Raw genomic sequence first — 17,500 nt, 5'->3', positions numbered from 1 at the left:
AAATACTGAACAGTCAGTCAAGTTTAACTCCAACTTGACTGAGTGAGGTATAGCGTAGTGGATGTTCTTACAGACCAGGGTGCATATTATTATTTTAGTTTATTGGGATGGGAGGTTCCGGTGCTGGTTCAGGATAGGTCTCACTCACAGCAATCAAATGGATAGTTTCAGAACACCTGTGAATGGTCATAACCTTTCATAGGCAAGTCATACAGTGTTATAAAGCTTCTTGACTACCCTCAACTACAGTCCTCCTCTCCCCTTGCTCTCTCTGACCTCCCTTCCTCTGGCTTCTATCCCCCTTTTCTCTTCCTCTTCCTCTCGATCAACCCTTTCTTCCTTGTTTGTCTTTTTCGAGTTTCTACTTCTTTCTACGAATTCTGTGATATTCTTTGCATATTTAAACTTGGCTCATTCGTGTTCTCGTGTTTTTACTCTTGTTAACTTACTACGACTATGATTATTATTGTTGTTGTCGAAGTTGCTGTTGTCTTTGCTGTTACTATTGAAAAAAGAGCTTTTACCAAATGAGAAATTGAGAAAATGATAAAATCTTATGATTTGGTGCATTTCTTATGCTGCATCTGACATCTTATAGTCAGAACAGAAAGCAAACAGAGGTTGACCTTTGAACTTCATAGATAGATATAATACAAAAAAAAATGACATTCTAGATTTGGGGCTTGCAAATAACCTTTATAATAGATTACATATGTAACCCTAAATGCGTTAAAGACTAAATGAAACGGTGTACGATCTTAACAGTTAAAGTACATTAATTCATTATTCTTTGGAAACTCAGAGGCTGTTAGTTGAATCGAGTCAATTTTATATACTGTATCCACAAATACGCCTTAAACATAACATAGCTGAAATAACTGTAAAGAAAGTTACGTCTGAATTAAGTGTATTAAACCTGAATAGATCAGGAGATGTAAACTCTTAGTTAGTTCCCTGCACTTATTTCAAATAATTAAAGTAGAAACATTTAATTTATTTAGCCAACACCCTGGATACTCCACAGTGGTGTTCCAAGTTGAAGACTCTAAGCAACATTTCACCGATTACGTTTGGCAGGAAGTGTTTTGCAACCCCGTAACTAGAATGTAAACTGTCAAATCAAGCACTTCTTTTCTCATTTTATTTCTTTTGCTCTTTTTTTTCCCGATTTTGTTTTGTTTTTCATTTCTTGATATCTTGTGTTACTGTGTACGTTGTTGTGATGCCGATCGATGAAACAATGAGTGGCAGTGATGCCACAATAATAATGCATCTCTTTGTCTTTTATTTGGGGTTTTAGTTTGTAATAAAAATAAACACATTTAAAAAAAATGGTGAATGGATGCTGGAATAGCAACAGTAAGGAAAAAACACACACACACACACACACACACACACACGCACACGCACACACAGATTCAGTGATCATGGGTAAAAATACTACTATAGGATACTATACCGTGCTACAGGATACTACAATAGGATAGAGAGCATAGTGACGCTACAGGATATAACGTGACGCAGATCAGTTGTGACTGAGTCCTCTCCTCCAGCCCCCACATGAGGTCATCTCAGTCTGTCTGCACTGTGTTGCACTGAATCCAGACCTTGAGAAGCTACAGATCTATGAATCACAGGTGGTGACGACTGAGTACACAGTAGTGTGTGAGTCATGATTAAAGAACTAGAATAGAGCAGGATTCCACGCATTCTATTCAGCAATACAGTGATGTCATCGAGGGAAGCCGGAGAAGAATGGGGTTAGAAGATGACAAGAAGATGATTTATTTGTTTTGTGTCATACTGTATCATTGTACATTGTACATATGTTGGATTTTAATTTGATCACCCTGTTGCAGGAGATCTTTCCTGCAATTCAGGACATTTAAAACTTGTAGTGTATTTGAGGTTTAAAAAGGCTTCTGAAGTTTGTAATTTCCACCTTGAAATTTCAGACTTGATTTTTCCTTCCGAAAAATGTATCAAACCCTACAAAAATGTATTTGAATTATAATCCACATAATAGTTACATTTCCTGTTGCTTCAGGATTTTTTTTCTGCTGTAGCAAACTGGCTCAAATTAAGATCCTGTCTCTGTACAGTAGTAATCCCTGGTCTGAGTCAAAAGCGAACACAAGGAGATATTTAAACGGAAAAAGGTTTTAAAGGTTAACATTTTTATAGGAAGTGAGTTTAGAACAACAACCAGCGTTGCAGACATAATTTCGCAAACATGTATATACACAATATCCCCTCACTGGTTCTTCAACCTTGCCCAACTTGTTAGACTTCTCAGCGAAAGGCCTCATTGTGCAAAATAAGGCTTTTTAAAGTGGCAATAAACTTTGACATTTCAAATAAAAGGAATTGGGGAGGGAAGTGCCCGACATGTTTTTCATCAAACGCTTTCAGCTATTTGGTTCAAGATCGGAATCAGGAAGTGAGAGTTGAAGAGCTGTGTGTGTGTGTGTGTGTGTGTGTGTGTGTGTGTGTGTGTGTGTGTGTGTGTGTGTGTGTGTGTGTGTGTGTGTGTGTGTGTGTGTGTGTGTGTGTGTGTGTGTGTGTGTGTGTGTGTGCAAAGTGGGTAAACACAAAAGGGAAGCGGAGAAGGATTAGGAAATCAAACAAGAACTATGTATACATTACAAAACCACATTTTACACTTTTGATCTAATGATGAGTAATGACGTTTAGAGCTGGAAACCATAATAACTTGACTTTTGCTGTGTGTGTGTGTGTGTGTGTGTGTGCATGCGTGCGTGCGTGCGTGCGTGCACGTGTGGAAATTGCTGAGCAGAAACCAATGTGGTCCCCCACATACTACTTATAAACCAGAGTAGGAGTGGTGAAACATTAAACCAAACCACCTGATAGAAATACTTTGTTTGTACTGTCTGTATTCAAAACATACTGCTGCAAATGGCACGTAAGAGCGCTTTGGAATGAGTACAAGTATTGTGAATATAATATACAAAATCATTTCTATTTCCACCATGAAATATCTCCACAGGTTGACACTTATTTTCACATACAGGTCAAGGTTCAATCCAATGCGTCTCATAGCGCAGTGCACTATAATGGACTTTTGATGGGGTTTTTTAGGCTTGAGCCGAGGTGTGCATCGCTGTTTAGTTGAATGTGAACAGAACAATATTTGCATCTGAGCTGGGCTGCTTATACTATCTCCAAGCTACTGAAATAACCTAAGCTAGGATTACAATGGAAAAGAGACAAGAGTTGTAGAGCTCATTATCCAAAATCCTTCTCATTCAGTAGTCCACCAGCGTAGCTCCTCAGAGAGGTGCACCCGCAGTCTTCAGGCCAAGTCACGGTGAAAGAAGAGTCAGGTGGATGTGTTGTGCTCCAAAAGAGCTCCATCAGAGAATATTCCATTAGTTTTAAATCTTCAAAGAAGCAGGGGTAGAAACTCTTGGAGAGTCCAGAAGTGCATAATATAGTTTCACTTTAAGTCTTCCTTGTAGTTTCTGTGTTTGAAAAGGTATCATACAGAGTGTCTATGTCTAGTGTCTAGTGTCTAGGTAACATGATTCATAGTTATTCCAACGATTCAGACCGTTGGTCCAGATTTCATAATAAAAACGAATCCGGAAATATCACATTGGTGTGTCTCTTTGATACAGGTCCAAATAAGACAAAACACTTCCTTCAAAACAGGTTTCTCCTCCTTCCTTTTAAAATGCCCATCCTCTCCGGTAGCTCAGTTGACCTTAAAGAGACCGAAGTAATGCTTTCCCGTGATGTGGAGGTTGAAAGCGGGGCCTGTGATGGCTTTTAGCTCCATCCCCTTCTCCAGCCGCAGCAGGCCGGACACCTGGCAGGGTTTGAGGAAGTGGAACTGGTGTGATCCGGCTGCAGGCGTAGTCCCGTAGCCCTCCATGCACTGTAACCTCTGAAGCCGCTGGCTCCCCCTCACCACCGCCACGTCCAGCTTCACCAGCTGAGACTGGTTCTCATTGAACAACACCTGTGAGATAGAGATGGAGAAAATGAAGGAAGAAGAAGCAGAGAGCAGAACAACAGGGGTCAATCAGCGTTTGATTAAGCCTGTGTTGTTTGACAGGTGTAGTTCCGTCCAGGTGGACACAGGACTACAACTCCCAGAGGCTCACCTGACAGTACAGGAAGTAGACTCCCGTTCTCTCAACTGTGAAGATGCCTCTGTCTGCGTTGTACTTCACCGCCTTGCTCATATTCAAGTGCTCGGAGTCCGTCCATCCTTTTATCAAGCCGTCCTCTCCCACTGAAACACAGACACACACATTTAAAGCACTGAAAGGGAGGAACCGGTGCACGTGTAAATATAACAACATATTATTTTCTCTTTCTTTATACTGTAGGTTTGTGTGTGTAGGGATGATTTATTACAATTTGTAACACTCATCGGGGACAGAGATCTTACGAAACCAATTCCAGAAATGCAGAAGACTTTTCCATCATAAATGTCATCATCCACGTTTATGAAGCTTACCTTTCTGAACAGACTCTTTGGTTACTGGTGGAAAGAGAGAGAGGGAAAGGGGAATTAGGATTTTAGAACTGTTATTCAATCCAAACCACTTCAACAGATGCTACATTATAACACTATGAAGATCTGCCAAGTCACTTACTCTCAAACTGAGAAGCCACTTTCTTTCCATGTCCATTCTTCCCTTTCCCAGTTCCCCCTTGCAAAGGGAAGAAGGAAGAACGAATTAGTTAATATGACAGAAGAGTAAAATTCAGAGGGGTTTTTGTTTTCCTTCATTTGTCACAGCTGTGGAGTGTGTCGTAGAAACCATAATGTATTCATTTGTGGTTGTTTATCCACCACCTGAATACTCAAACGGCTGTAACAGATGGAGAAGGATTTCCTTTCTCCTCTACTCTGGCTCTGCTCTACTCTACTAGGATATCAGTCTTTTTTTACTTCCTGTTTTTTAGCCTACTTTTGTCTCTGTCTCTCTCTACTTTCTGTGCCAGCTGGGTCCAGTCAACTGAAACACAGTCAATTAATAGAGAATAGGAGAGAAAGGGAGGATAGGGATAGATTGAGGGAGAGAGAGAGAGAAATCAAAAGAGAATGTGAGAGACAGAAGACAGTTAGGGAGAGAGAGATAGAGCGAGGGGGGAAAGATAGAGCAAAAGAGAGAGGGAGAGAGAACTTTGGCTGTTCTATGACCCAAATGAGCTGTGAAGGCCCTGTCAGGAGAAACAGGCAAGAGCAACAGCCATGGCCACCGTTCAAATAAATACAATAAATAAAATCCATCTCGAAAACTGGGGGAGAGAGGGAGAGAGGGGGGTGAGACAGGCCTCGTTGTTCACCAGAGGTTTGTTTTAGCTCCAGTATCAGGCCTACAGGGAGTGATTCCAGGCCGTGATACTGGCTGCGCACACACACACACACACACACACACACACACACACACACACACACACACACACACACACACACACACACACACACACACACACACACACACACACACACACACACACACACACACACACACACCGTATATATTCACTGCAGGATCAGTTCACTGTAGGATATGTTGTGGGGGAAAAAGAGTGGCAAACATTGAACACTAGGGGGGCCGCTTAGCTTAGGAAAATTGTGCCTCTGCTGAAATTACTAGCAGGTGGGTGACCCCATAGCATTAGGATTTTCTGTGGGTAAGCCTCAAGCGATACCGTTTCTTGATTATGCAGTTCACATTTAACTGTAATGTGAATAGAGGCCATTCATCATGTGGAGTGTTATTTGCAGCTCTTTCCAGTCGCTAGCTGCAGCGAACTGAAAAGACGAGAGACCCAGGGATGTGTGTGCTTTGGGGACCTTTAACAGAATGTAACTGGCAGAACGGGTGTTGTATTTGGAATGAGGGCTACAGTAGATGTCTCAGATAGGGGGGAGTGAGGCCTAAGAGGGTTTTATAAATAAGCATCAACCAGTTGGTCTTGCGATGGGTAAACAGAGATGACCAGTTTACAGAGGAGTATAGAGTGCAGTGATGTGTCCTATAAAGAGCATTGATGGCAAATCTGATGGCCAAATGGTAAAGAACATCTATCCGCTCGAGAGCAGCCTTCCCTGCCGATCTATAAATTACATCTCCGTAATCTAGCATGGTTAGGATGGTCATCTGAATCAGAGTTAGTTTGGCAGCTGGGGTGAAAGAGGAGCGATCACAATAAAGGAAACCAAGTCTAGATTTAACTTTAGCCTGCAGCTTTGATATGTGCTAAGAGAAGGACAGTGTATCGTCTAGCCATACTCCCAAGTACTTGTATGAGGTGACTACTTCAAGCTCTAAACCCACAGAGGTAGTAACCTGTGGGGAGAGGGGCATTCTTCTTACCAAACCACATGACCTTTGATTTGGAAGTGTTCAGAACAAGGTTAAGGCAGAGAAAGCTTGTTGGACACTAATAAAGCTTTGTTATAGAATGTTTAACACAAAATCCAGGGAGGGGCCAGCTGAGTATAAGACTGTATCATCTGCATATAAATGGATGAGTGAGATTCCTACTGCCTGAGCTATATTGTTGATGTAAATTGAGAAGAGTGTGGGGCCTAGGATCGGGCCTTGGGGTACTTCCTTGGGGACAGACAGTGGCTGAGACAGCAGATGTTCTGACTTTATACACTGCACTCTTTGAGAGAGGTAGTTAGCAAACCAGGCCAAAGACCCCTTAGAGACACCAATACTCCTTCGCCGGCCCACAAGAATGGAATGGTCTGCCGTATCAAAAGCTTTGGCCAAGTCAATAAAATAGCAGCATAACATTTGCTCAGAATCAAGGGCAATGGTGACATCATTTAGGACCTTTAAGATTGCAGTGACACATCCATAATCTGAGCGTTAACCAGATTGCATACCAAAGAGAATACTATAGACATCAAGAAAGCCAGTCAGTTGATTATTGACAAGTTTTTACAACACTTTGACGAACAGGGCAAAATAGAAATTGATCCTAGAACATTTAGGATCAGCTTGATCACCCCCTTTAAATAAAGGATGCACCGTGGCTGCCTTCCAAGCAATAGAAACCTTCCCAGAGAGGAGAGACGGGTTAAAAAGGTCAGAGATCGATTTGGCAATGATAGGGGCAGCAACCTTAAAGAAGAAAGGGTCTAAACCATCTGACCCAGATGGGTTTTTTTTGTCGTCAAGTTTAAGGAGCTCCTCGGACTCAGTGACCGCCTGTAGCGGGGCAGGGGAAAAAGAGGGAGGAGCATCTGGGGTAGTTGCATTAGAAGGGCTGGGAGATGAGGAAATGTTGGACGGGCAAGGAAGCATGGCTGAGTCAAATAGGAATCCTGACTTAATGAAGTGGTGATTAAAGAGCTCAGCCATGTGCTTCAACCACATCATCAACATTAAGGGGCATGGGCAGCTGTGAGGAAGAGGGTTTATTCTCCAGGTCTTTAACCGTTATCCAGAACGTCTTGGGGTTAGACCCACAGAGAGAGAACTGCTCCTTAAAGTAACTAACTTTGGCCTTCCGGATAGCCTGAGTGCACTTATTTCTCATTTGCCTGAACGAGAGCCAGTCAGCCTGAGTATGCGTGTGGAGAGCCTTTCGCCAAATGGAATTCTTGAGGTGGAGTAACTCTGCAAGATCACGGTCGAACCCGGGGCTGAACCTGTTTTTAATTCTCATTATCTTTATGGGGGTGTGTTTGTAACAATACCACTGAAAATATTTTAAAAAGAAGGTTTAAGCATCTTTAACAGACGGGATCAAGCTGATTCTATACCAATTTACAGGGACCAGGTAATTAAGGAAGGCTTGCTCATTCAAGTTTTTAAGCAAGCGTCTATAACAAATCAGGACAGGTCATTTCACTGAGTGGCCATTACGAACACAGGCTGTAAAACAGTGATCACTAAGGTATTTACAGAAAACACCAGACTGGTACATATCAGAATTATTTGTGATGATAACATCAAGGAGAGTAGCCTTTTCTGGGTGTTTGGAGTCATACCTTGTGGGATTGGGAATAATCTGAGAAAGATGTAAGGAATCCCATTGCTTTAGGACTTGATCAGGTGGTTTAAGCATGCCCCAGTTTAGGTCACCTAGCAGGACAAATTCAGACTTAGTGTAAGGGGCCAGGAGAGAGCTTAGGGCATTTACGGTTCAGGCCGGTGCTGATGGTGGACGATAACACCCAGCAACAGTCAACAAAAACCTATTTGAAAGTTTAATGTATAAAACCAGCTAATCAAATTGTTTGGGGACAGACTTGTTGGAGACAACCGAGCACCGAAGGTGATCCTTGGTAAAGATTGCCACTCCACCAACTTTGGAAGATCTGTCTTGCTGAAAAAGGTTATAACAAGAAAGGTTAACATCAGTGTTCAAAACACTCTTTCTTAACGACGTCTCAGTAATGACCAACACATCTGGAGCTGTGAACACACACTTTCAATTGATACATTTTAGGTAATAAGCTTCTGGAGTTAACGTGCAGAAAACCCAGGCTTTTACGAGAGCAGAAATCAGTGAAGCAGATATCAGAGCACTAGTCAGAATTGGGGCTAGCAACAGTAGATGGGCCAGGGTGTACATGCACATTTCCAGATATCATCAATAGTAATACAATCAGGGCACGGCAGAGGACAGGGACAGCTCTGCGGTGTTAATTTATGACATTTGAATGTGCATTAGATGGCAACAAGATCACATTGTAGAGCAATTTCATCAGGTAACATGAGTACAAAGCCAGCCAGAGCTGGTTAGAATAAGATGGGAGGCCAAGAGTCCGTGTAACTAATACAGAGTCAGAGTCCCGAGTGTGGGAACAAACATTGTCTGTCCCACGGTTGAGTAAACAAGCAAGTTCATAGTCAACAAAGCACGCAGGAGTCATGAGGCAAATAGCATAAAGCGCAAGAAAAAAAATGATGACTTGGGGCTAGCCATTGTAAGTTCAGAGTCACTCGCCACAACAGTGCGTGTGTGCTGGAGGCGAGCGAAAGCTCGGGAGAGAGGGGGGAGTGTGGCGGGGTTACCCGTATCAGACAGGGGGAGACAGGCCAGGGCAGATGGAGAACAGATCGCCAGGTGGAATCCAACCAGCAGTGCAGCAGAAAATGGGAGTAGGTATCACACCCACTTGGGGGAAGCTTTTTTTTTCTTCAGGAAGCAGATTCCTTGTAGAAAATCTCAGCTAGCTAGTTGCTGTAGCAAGCAAGTCTCTGTCCACATTTTTTTTTTCACGTGGAAAAGGAGGATGTTAGCGAGCTATATCTCTTCAGTTTCGGCGAATGGTCCTTTACGACGTCCAAACAAAGTTGTCCTATGGCTGTTGTATTTTGGAGATTGTGAGGAGGATATCTTCTGATGTGATCAAAGCAACAATATTGTTTCTTATTGAGGTTATTTACAATTGAAGTGTCCTGGCTGCATATCAGTTCTATTCAGTACTATTTCGCAAATATGAAACCATCACAGCCAGAAAAGGTGAGGATTTTTACTCTTCTAACTAACAACAGATTATTACATATTTATATTATATTTCGCTGCCAGCTTTTTTGTTTTGAATAAGAGTGTCATCATATATTCCTGCACAAGGCGAATACTAGGCTACCTTTGTCTTCTTGCAAAATGGACAAAGGTCTCTCAACGCAACACTTTCCAGACTATTACCGAAAACAACATTGACCAATAAACATTCACGTGGGCGTGGTCTGGCACATAAATGCATATAAATCAGTCAAGGTTATTCGTATTGTAACAAAATTTTGGGACACGTTGCAAACATTGTCAAGACTCAACATATGCAAGAACATATCGACCTCACAGTGGCACTATAACCTGCACGTGTTGCTATCTCTTGATCCGTTTGACTCAAGAGTGATAGAATTTGGCACACATGCCCAGGGATATGAGTCTAGCTAACCCACATGATATTTCAGAAACCACCGGCCCGATTTTGCCATAGAGATCTGCCCTTTACTAAATTGACTGACCCAAGGGGGTTGCTATAGTAATCAACTGTAAGTACGTTAGTCACACGAGATATCCCAGACACCACTGGCCTGATATTGACAAAACTTGGGTGAATGACGCGTCTTGCCATAGAGATCCATCATTTACCTGTTTACTGATGCCTTTTCTCATGTACATCTTGCTTCTGAATTGAACATGCATCAACTCTCGAGTCTTGAGCGGTCTCCTCCTAGTGATTTTCAACCCAAGTTCACTATTGTCCATCCTCAGAATTATTTCCCGATGCACAGAGATGACGTGTGCACTGCCTAGTCTCAAATCAAATGTTACCAAATCACATTTTATTAGCCACATGCTTTGTAAACAACAGGTGTAGTCTAACAGTGAACTACTTACTTTCGGGCCCTTCCCAACAATGCAGAGATATTATTTTTTTGAAATAATAGAAAAGTAAAAAACGTAATAATAAAAGTAATAATAAATACACAATGAGTAATGATAAATTGGCTGTACCAGTACTGAGTCGATGTGCAGGGGTACTAGGTAATTGAGGTAGATATGTACAACTGTATTTTTTTGTGAAGAATCAACAACAAGTGGGACACAATCATGAAGTGGAACGACAATTATTGGATATTTCAAACTTTTTTAACAAATCAAAAACTGAAAAATTGGGCGTGCAATATTCAGCCCCTTTACTTTCAGTGCAGCAAACTCTCTCCAGAAGTTCAGTGAGGATCTCTGATTGATCCAATGTTGACCTAAATGACTAATGAGGATAAATACAATCCACCTGTGTGTAATCAAGTCTCCGTATAAATGCACCTGCACTGTGATAGTCTCAGAGGTCCGTTAAAAGCGCAGAGAGCATCATGAAGAACAAGGAACACACCAGGCAGGTCCGAGATACTGTTGTGAAGAAGTTTAAAGCCGGATTTGGATACAAAAATATTTCCCAAGCTTTAAACATCCCAAGGAGCACTGTGCAAGCGATAATATTGAAATGGAAGGAGTATCAGACCACTGCAAATCTACCAAGACCTGGCCGTCCCTCTAAACTTTCAGCTCATACAAGGAGAAGACTGATCAGAGATGCAGCCAAGAGGCCCATGATCACTCTGGATGAACTGCAGAGATCTACAGCTGAGGTGGGAAACTCTGTCCATAGGACAACAATCAGTCGTATATTGCACAAATCTGGCCTTTATGGAAGTGTGGCAAGAAGAAAGCCATTTCTTAAAGATATCCATAAAAAGTGTCATTTAAAGTTTGCCACAAGCCACCTGGGAGACACACCAAACATGTGGAAGAAGGTGCTCTGGTCAGATGAAACCAAAATTGAACTTTTTGGCAACAATGCAAAACGTTATGTTTGGCGTAAAAGCAACACAGCAGAACACACCATCCCCACTGTCAAACATGGTGGTGGCAGCATCATGGTTTGGGCCTGCTTTTCTTCAGCAGGGACGGATGGTTAAAATTGATGGGAAGATGGATGGAGCCAAATACAGGACCATTCTGGAAGAAAACCTGATGGAGTCTGCAAAAGACCTGAGACTGGGACGGAGATTTGTCTTCCAACAAGACAATGATCCAAAACATAAAGCAAAATCTACAATGGAATGGTTCAAAAATAAACATATCCAGGTGTTAGAATGGCCAAGTCAAAGTCCAGACCTGAATCCAATCGAGAATCTGTGGAAAGAACTGAAAACTGCTGTTCACAAATGCTCTCCATCCAACCTCACTGAGCTCGAGCTGTTTTGCAAGGAGGAATGGGAAAAAATGTCAGTCTCTCGATGTGCAAAACTGATAGAGACATACCCCAAGCGACTTACAGCTGTAATCGCAGCAAAAGGTGGCGCTACAAAGTATTAACTTAAGGGGGCTGAATAATTTTGCACGCCCAATTTTTCAGTTTTTGATTTATTAAAAAAGTTTGAAATATCCAATAAATGTCGTTCCACTTCATGATTGTGTCCCACTTGTTGTTGATTCTTCACAAAAAAATACAGTTTTATATCTTTATGTTTGAAGCCTGAAATGTGGCAAAAGGTCGCAAAGTTCAAGGGGGCCGAATACTTTCGCAAGGCACTGTACATACTGTATAACTAGGAATAAAGTCACCTATCGTAAACAGTAGCAGCAGTGTGCGTGATGAGTCAAAAAGGTTAGTCCAGAAAGGGTCAGTGCAGATAGCCTTGGTAGCTATTTGGCTAACTATTTAACTAACTGGTACTCCGCTAGTTGACCACCTCCCTATAGGCTGTCTCATCGTTGTCGGTGATCAGGCCTACCACCGTCATGTCGTTGGCAAACTTAAGGATGCTGTTGGAGTCTTGTGTGGTCATGCAAGTTCTAAGTGAACAGGGGGTACAGGAGGAAACTAAGCACTCAACGGTGTTGAGGGTCAGTGTGGCGGATGTGTTGTTGTCTTCCCTCACCACCTGGGGGCAGCCCATCAGGAAGTCCAGGATCCAGTTGCAGAGGGAGGTGTTCAGTCCCAGGGTCCTTAGCTTAGTGATGAGCTTGTAGGGCACCATGGTGTTGAACGCTGAGCTGTAGTCAATGGACAGCATTCTCACACAGGTGTGCCTCTTGCCCAGGTGGGAAAGGGCAGTGTGGAGTGCGATAGAGATTGCGTCCTCTTTGGATCTATTGGGGCGGTATGGGAATTGGAGTACGCCCATGGTGTCTGGGACGATGGTGCTGATGTGAGCCAGGAACAGCCTTTCAAAGGGTTTCATGGCTACAGATGTGAATGCTATGGGGGCAATAGTCATTTAGACAGGTTGGTTACCTTGGCATTCTTGGGCACAGGGACTATGGTGGTCTGCTTGAAACATGTAGGTACTACAGCCTATATATAATCCTATGCTTAATCAGCAAAAAATTGCCAATCTGCTCAATCTTTCTCAACAAATAATAGCTACGGTCAGTCTCATCGGGGGAAAGATCACTTTAGGTCCCTGAAGCGTGCAACGTGGTCTCCCTCTTCGTGCCAGATGGTTTCTCTGGGTTCTCTTCAGTCTAAAGCAGACCTGTAATTTCTGCATCAGTCACCCAGCTGCCTACTGTTTCCTGTGTCAACTTTTAGCAGCAGGCAGCGAGTGCCCATGGGGCTTAACCAAGGTGCCATTCAGCCAAGATTCCCCTGTAGTTAAATCCTGTGCTGCTCCATAAAAAAACAGAGCAGAGCACCATTGATGGGATCTATCATCTCTGATCTATTGTGACCATTCGGTTATTGTTGATTATGTATTGCATGTATGATGATGGGGAAGCAGAGAAAGAGGCATTGACTGCGGTAGAGTGTAATTGATGTGTAGTGCTATATGAATCCTTTTTTACTGGCATGCACACACACACACACACACCAGCATGCAGGCTCACACGCATGTACCATCTCTCTTCACCCTTTGGCCCACCAGCAAATCTCTCTTCTCCATGATGAGTTGGACAATGGCCTTCCGCTGAGTATTCACCTGTTGCGGAGAAGGAGAGAGAGAGAGAGAGAGAGAGAGAGAGAGAGAGAGAGAGAGAGGGGGAGGGAGGGAGGGAGGGAGGGAGGGAGGGGAGAGAGAGAGAGAGAGAGAGGGAGGGAGAGAGAGAGAGAGAGAGAGGGAGGGAGGGAGGGAGGGAGGGAGGGAGGGAGGGAGGGAGGGAGGGAGAGAGAGGGAGGGAGGGAGGGAGGGAGAGAGAGAGAGAGAGAGAGAGAGAGAGAGAGAGAGAGAGAGAGAGAGAGAGACAGACAGACAGACAGACAGACAGACAGACAGACAGACAGACAAGACAAGAAAGAAAGGGAGAAAAGGGAGAGAGAGAGACCGTTGAGTTTATTATGAAGGTTGTCAGATTGGCTCCTGCTGCATATTTACACAGACAGAAGATTTCAGCAAAAACATGTAAACAAACAGCCTCCAAGTGTGTGTCAGTATGCCAGTGCAATGCCAAGGCTTAGAATATGTCAACCACTTCCTCCTAAACCGGTTGCGACACCAAATGCGTGTTTTTAGTGCCGCACATTCCTCACATTTCCTAACTCCCCTGCTGAGACTGAGAAGCAGGAAGAAAAAAACACTGTACTGAAATGTGTCAAGCCGGCAAAGTTGAACCAGTACTTTCTGAAGTACTGGGGCCTACCGTATATATGCCAAAGGGGCCCTATTGCTTGAATTAGAGAGAGCGATGGAGGGGGAGGATGGAAATAGGTTTCAATATACAGCTACTGTTTCTGTGTGCTGGGCAGTGCAGCCTATGGGGTGGTTTTGATATAGTGCCTACTGAGGTAGTCTGCCTGGACTGGAGGTTTGGTTTATTAGGGACCTGAACTGTCCCGGCAGGCTCATTGACAGATGGGCAGGAGCAGGCCACTGTTACTGTCAACCACACCATAAGTTATATTAAGTGCATAAGCAGGCTATCTAAGGCTGGGCACACATAATGTATTATCAATCATGATGAGTTTTGAATGAATGAAAAGACCAGCAACTCATGTTAAAAGTCCAGTGCTGAGTGCATTGTTACAATCTAATACAGGGTGCATTACAGTGTAATATGCCTTAGAAAGCATCACTTCAGGTCCCCTTAGGGACTGCAGAACATTCCACTGGTTGAAGCCTAGCCTACCTGCAATAAGTGGGCTTTACATGTTGCAAATCATTTAGGCCTTCTCTGTTTTACGCAGCTCAATCCTTCAGTGCAAAGTCAGTTGGCTATAATGCGCTCTCGAGCCAAGAAGTCATGGGATTCCAGTAAATTGGAACACAACTGGCGGTATAGAACGATTAAACTTGGCAGAGAGACTGTGGACGCAGAATAAGCAATAACTCTACGGCTTGAGTACACTTATTGGTAAGCAATAAAACGGCCGCTGTTACAGAATCCGCAGGACACCAGCAGTGAAGAGGCCCGCTATGTGTGTACAATTTAACGCCACAGGATGGGGGAAGAGGGGGGGGGGGGGGGGGGGGGGGGGGGGGGGGGGGGGGGGGGGGGGGCTAAACGTGGCTTTTCATTTTCCATAGTCCCCTACGACGGTTTCTGTAACTACTAGTCAACAGACACAAAGACGTTGCGTAACAGTCATTTCAACAACTCCAAATTGTTCTTATGGAAAAAACAACTGGTGACAGTGTGCAAGGCATTCAATGCAAAGTGCATTCGTAAAATTGTTACATTGTTACTTAGCTCGGCTACTTACCTGCTCCAATCGGTCTTGCAGAGTTTTTAATGACTGGGACAGGTCCCGCGTCTGTCTCCAGGTCCACGCCGTAAACAGTGCGCTGCAGGCGGAGAGCGACAGAGCCACCATGGCCATGAATGCCCAGACGAAGCGAAGTTTGCGCACTTTTCTCCTCCGCAGAATTCGATGCATGGTTGTTCCACATTCCCCGGTTACCATTGCAGACTATTCGAAATGTTCATATTAACTTCATTACAGCGACACGTTTCCCTTTTTTTTGTGAAATACAATCCAAATGCTCACATTATTTTGGCAAGGCGTGCAAGTGCTACCGGCCGCAGTACAAATGAGAGCTCAATAGCCCTATTGATAAAAGTGGAAATCATGTGAAATATGAAATAATTGCATGGGTTTCAAAACAGCAACTAAATAGACAATACCGTTGCTTTAATCAACTAATTTAAACAGACGAAATATCTTGGGACTGTCTGCCTTGCAGGTCGTAGCCAAATGCGCAATGTTGAGAAATTTGCAGCAAGCGGTGCAAATAAAGTTGTCGACTAGTTTACATCCACTATGATTGCATCCTTCTGCCACTTGATTCGTTGAGTCAACTTCCTTGTCTTCCCACCGCCTTTGCAGCGGGGTCATATCTGGCGTTGACATACAGTACCGCGTATGATGCACTCACTCTGCCGCATCAGCTTTTCTTCTCCAATAAGTGGTTTTCAGTTGAATGCACCGGTCAATGCACCGGTCATGTGCCAGACGCACGAATGCAAAGCCTTCAGCCCACAATTTGGATCCACTCCCCAAAGCCACTAAGTAGATATTAAAGCATTAGTCACACTATATTTGCTCCATTGCACAAATCAAAACAGAACTGTAGCCTTGGCTACTAGAATCTATTTGGACTGAACTAATTCATTAGTGTCCACAAGGTGGCTCTGGTGTATAGGGCAAGGCCCATTGTGCAAGACAGAGCGCTACGCACTGCATGACCTGGATCACACTCAAAGCATCCAATGATTGTTCGCATATAACATGGTCAAAACTAAATGGGGTCACACCCAACTGTCCTGTGCCTTCTCTGTCCCCAGGAAGATCACCGTTTATTTCGTGTACAATGTGGATTACAAAAGGCTTGAAATATAAGGTTAGGTGTCATTTAAAATAAAACCTAAAGATATGGATCTCAATGGAAAGGTATGCATTTTGGCTATTTTGCCATGTCCCCTGGTGTTATTCGTCAACTTCTACAAGAAATATAATCCATAAAATAAAATATAGCGTATCTTTCTTCATGATTTTATAGTCTTAGTTAAAATCTCTCTCGACAATAAAAAACTTCATGAGTACTGTATTTATATTATTACTGTATTTAAGTTTTTTGTCTGTCCCTGGTATCTCTTTCCACCCTGTTAGTTTATAGTAATGATCCTTTAACAAAATAACCCCTTTCCACAATGACATGGTTTCCACTAGATCCCTCAGCCAGAAAGTCAAAATCAGATACAGTGCATTCGGAAAGTATTTAGACCCCTTGACTTTTTCCACATTTGTTACAGCCTTATTCTAAAATGGATTAAATTTTTTTGTCTCATCAATCTACACACAATACCCAATAATGACAAAGCAAAAAATATATATATATTTTTTTTAAATCTGAAATATCACATACATTACAGCCTCGAGTCTTATTGGGTATGACGCTACAAGCTTGACCTACCTGTACTTGTGGAGTTTCTCCTATTCTTCTCTGAAGATCCTCTCAAGCTCTGTAAGGTTGGATGTGGAGCGTCACTGCACAGTTATTTTCAGGTTTCTCCAGAGATGTTTGATCGGGTTAAAGTCCAGGCTCTGGCTGGGCTACTCAAGGACATTCAGAGACTTGTCCTAAAGTCACTCCTGTGTTGTCTTTGTTGTGTGTTTAGGGTTGTTGTCCTGTTGGAAGGTGAACCATCCCCCCAGTCTGAGGTCCTGAGGGCTCTGGAGCAGGTTTTCATCAAGGATCTCTCTGTACTTGGCTCTGTTCATATTTGCCTCGATCCTGATAAGTCTCCCAGTCCCTGCCACTAAAAAACATCCCCACAGCATGATGTTGCCACCACCATGCTTCACCGTAGGGATGGTGCCAGGTTTCCTCCAGATGTGATTAGCAGTGTGATTAAGGTTAGGATTAAAATCAAATTTGAAGAAGATAAATTGTAGAAGTAGGCAGGGTTTCGCCATTAATTATGACTTTGCTATTGTGGAACCTAGTGACGACCCAATGTGCCATGATGTTTGTCTCTTTGTCTCCACCCTCTTTGGAAAAAGTATAGAGAAAATTAATCACATAATAAAACATTT

The 17,500-nt window shown here is 43.1% G+C and overlaps 2 protein-coding genes across 3 annotated transcripts in view; one reads left to right on the top strand and one right to left on the bottom strand.

Annotated features, from left to right (window-relative positions):
- LOC139378961 (chromodomain-helicase-DNA-binding protein 3-like) overlaps positions 1 to 1,327 on the top strand; it is a 32,033-nt gene extending 30,706 nt beyond the window's left edge. For both annotated transcript variants that reach the window (XM_071121608.1, XM_071121607.1), the window contains exon 39: positions 1 to 1,327. This exon is cut by the window's left edge and continues 1,843 nt beyond it. The gene's annotated coding sequence lies outside the window, so the exon portion shown is untranslated.
- An 830-nt stretch (positions 1,328 to 2,157) lies between these two features.
- LOC139378963 (tumor necrosis factor ligand superfamily member 12-like) lies at positions 2,158 to 15,839 on the bottom strand. Its single transcript, XM_071121609.1, has 6 exons — positions 15,167 to 15,839; positions 13,367 to 13,448; positions 4,629 to 4,685; positions 4,490 to 4,513; positions 4,131 to 4,261; positions 2,158 to 3,985 (listed from the first exon to the last, which is right to left on the bottom strand). The coding sequence occupies exons 1-6, from the start codon at positions 15,365 to 15,367 to the stop codon at positions 3,719 to 3,721; spliced, it is 762 nt and encodes a 253-aa protein (XP_070977710.1). The 5' UTR covers positions 15,368 to 15,839; the 3' UTR covers positions 2,158 to 3,718.
- Positions 15,840 to 17,500: the final 1,661 nt, after the last annotated feature.

This window comes from Oncorhynchus clarkii, chromosome 21 (assembly GCF_045791955.1).
Source record: "Oncorhynchus clarkii lewisi isolate Uvic-CL-2024 chromosome 21, UVic_Ocla_1.0, whole genome shotgun sequence".
NCBI lineage: Eukaryota > Metazoa > Chordata > Actinopteri > Salmoniformes > Salmonidae > Oncorhynchus > Oncorhynchus clarkii.
Note: the sequence above shows the minus strand (reverse complement) of the source record. Positions and strands in the feature narration are given on the sequence as shown.

Bases quoted from the DNA above. Each gene is read 5' to 3' on its own strand.
- LOC139378963 (XM_071121609.1), bottom strand. From the start codon at position 15,367: ATGGTAACCGGGGAATGTGGAACAACCATGCATCGAATTCTGCGGAGG. The intron at 4,262-4,489 runs GTAAGCTTCATA...TCTGTGTTTCAG, and splicing joins CAAAGAGTCTGTTCAGAAAG to TGGGAGAGGACGGCTTGATA. The intron at 3,986-4,130 runs GTGAGCCTCTGG...TCTATCTCACAG, and splicing joins TCTACTTCCTGTACTGTCAG to GTGTTGTTCAATGAGAACCA.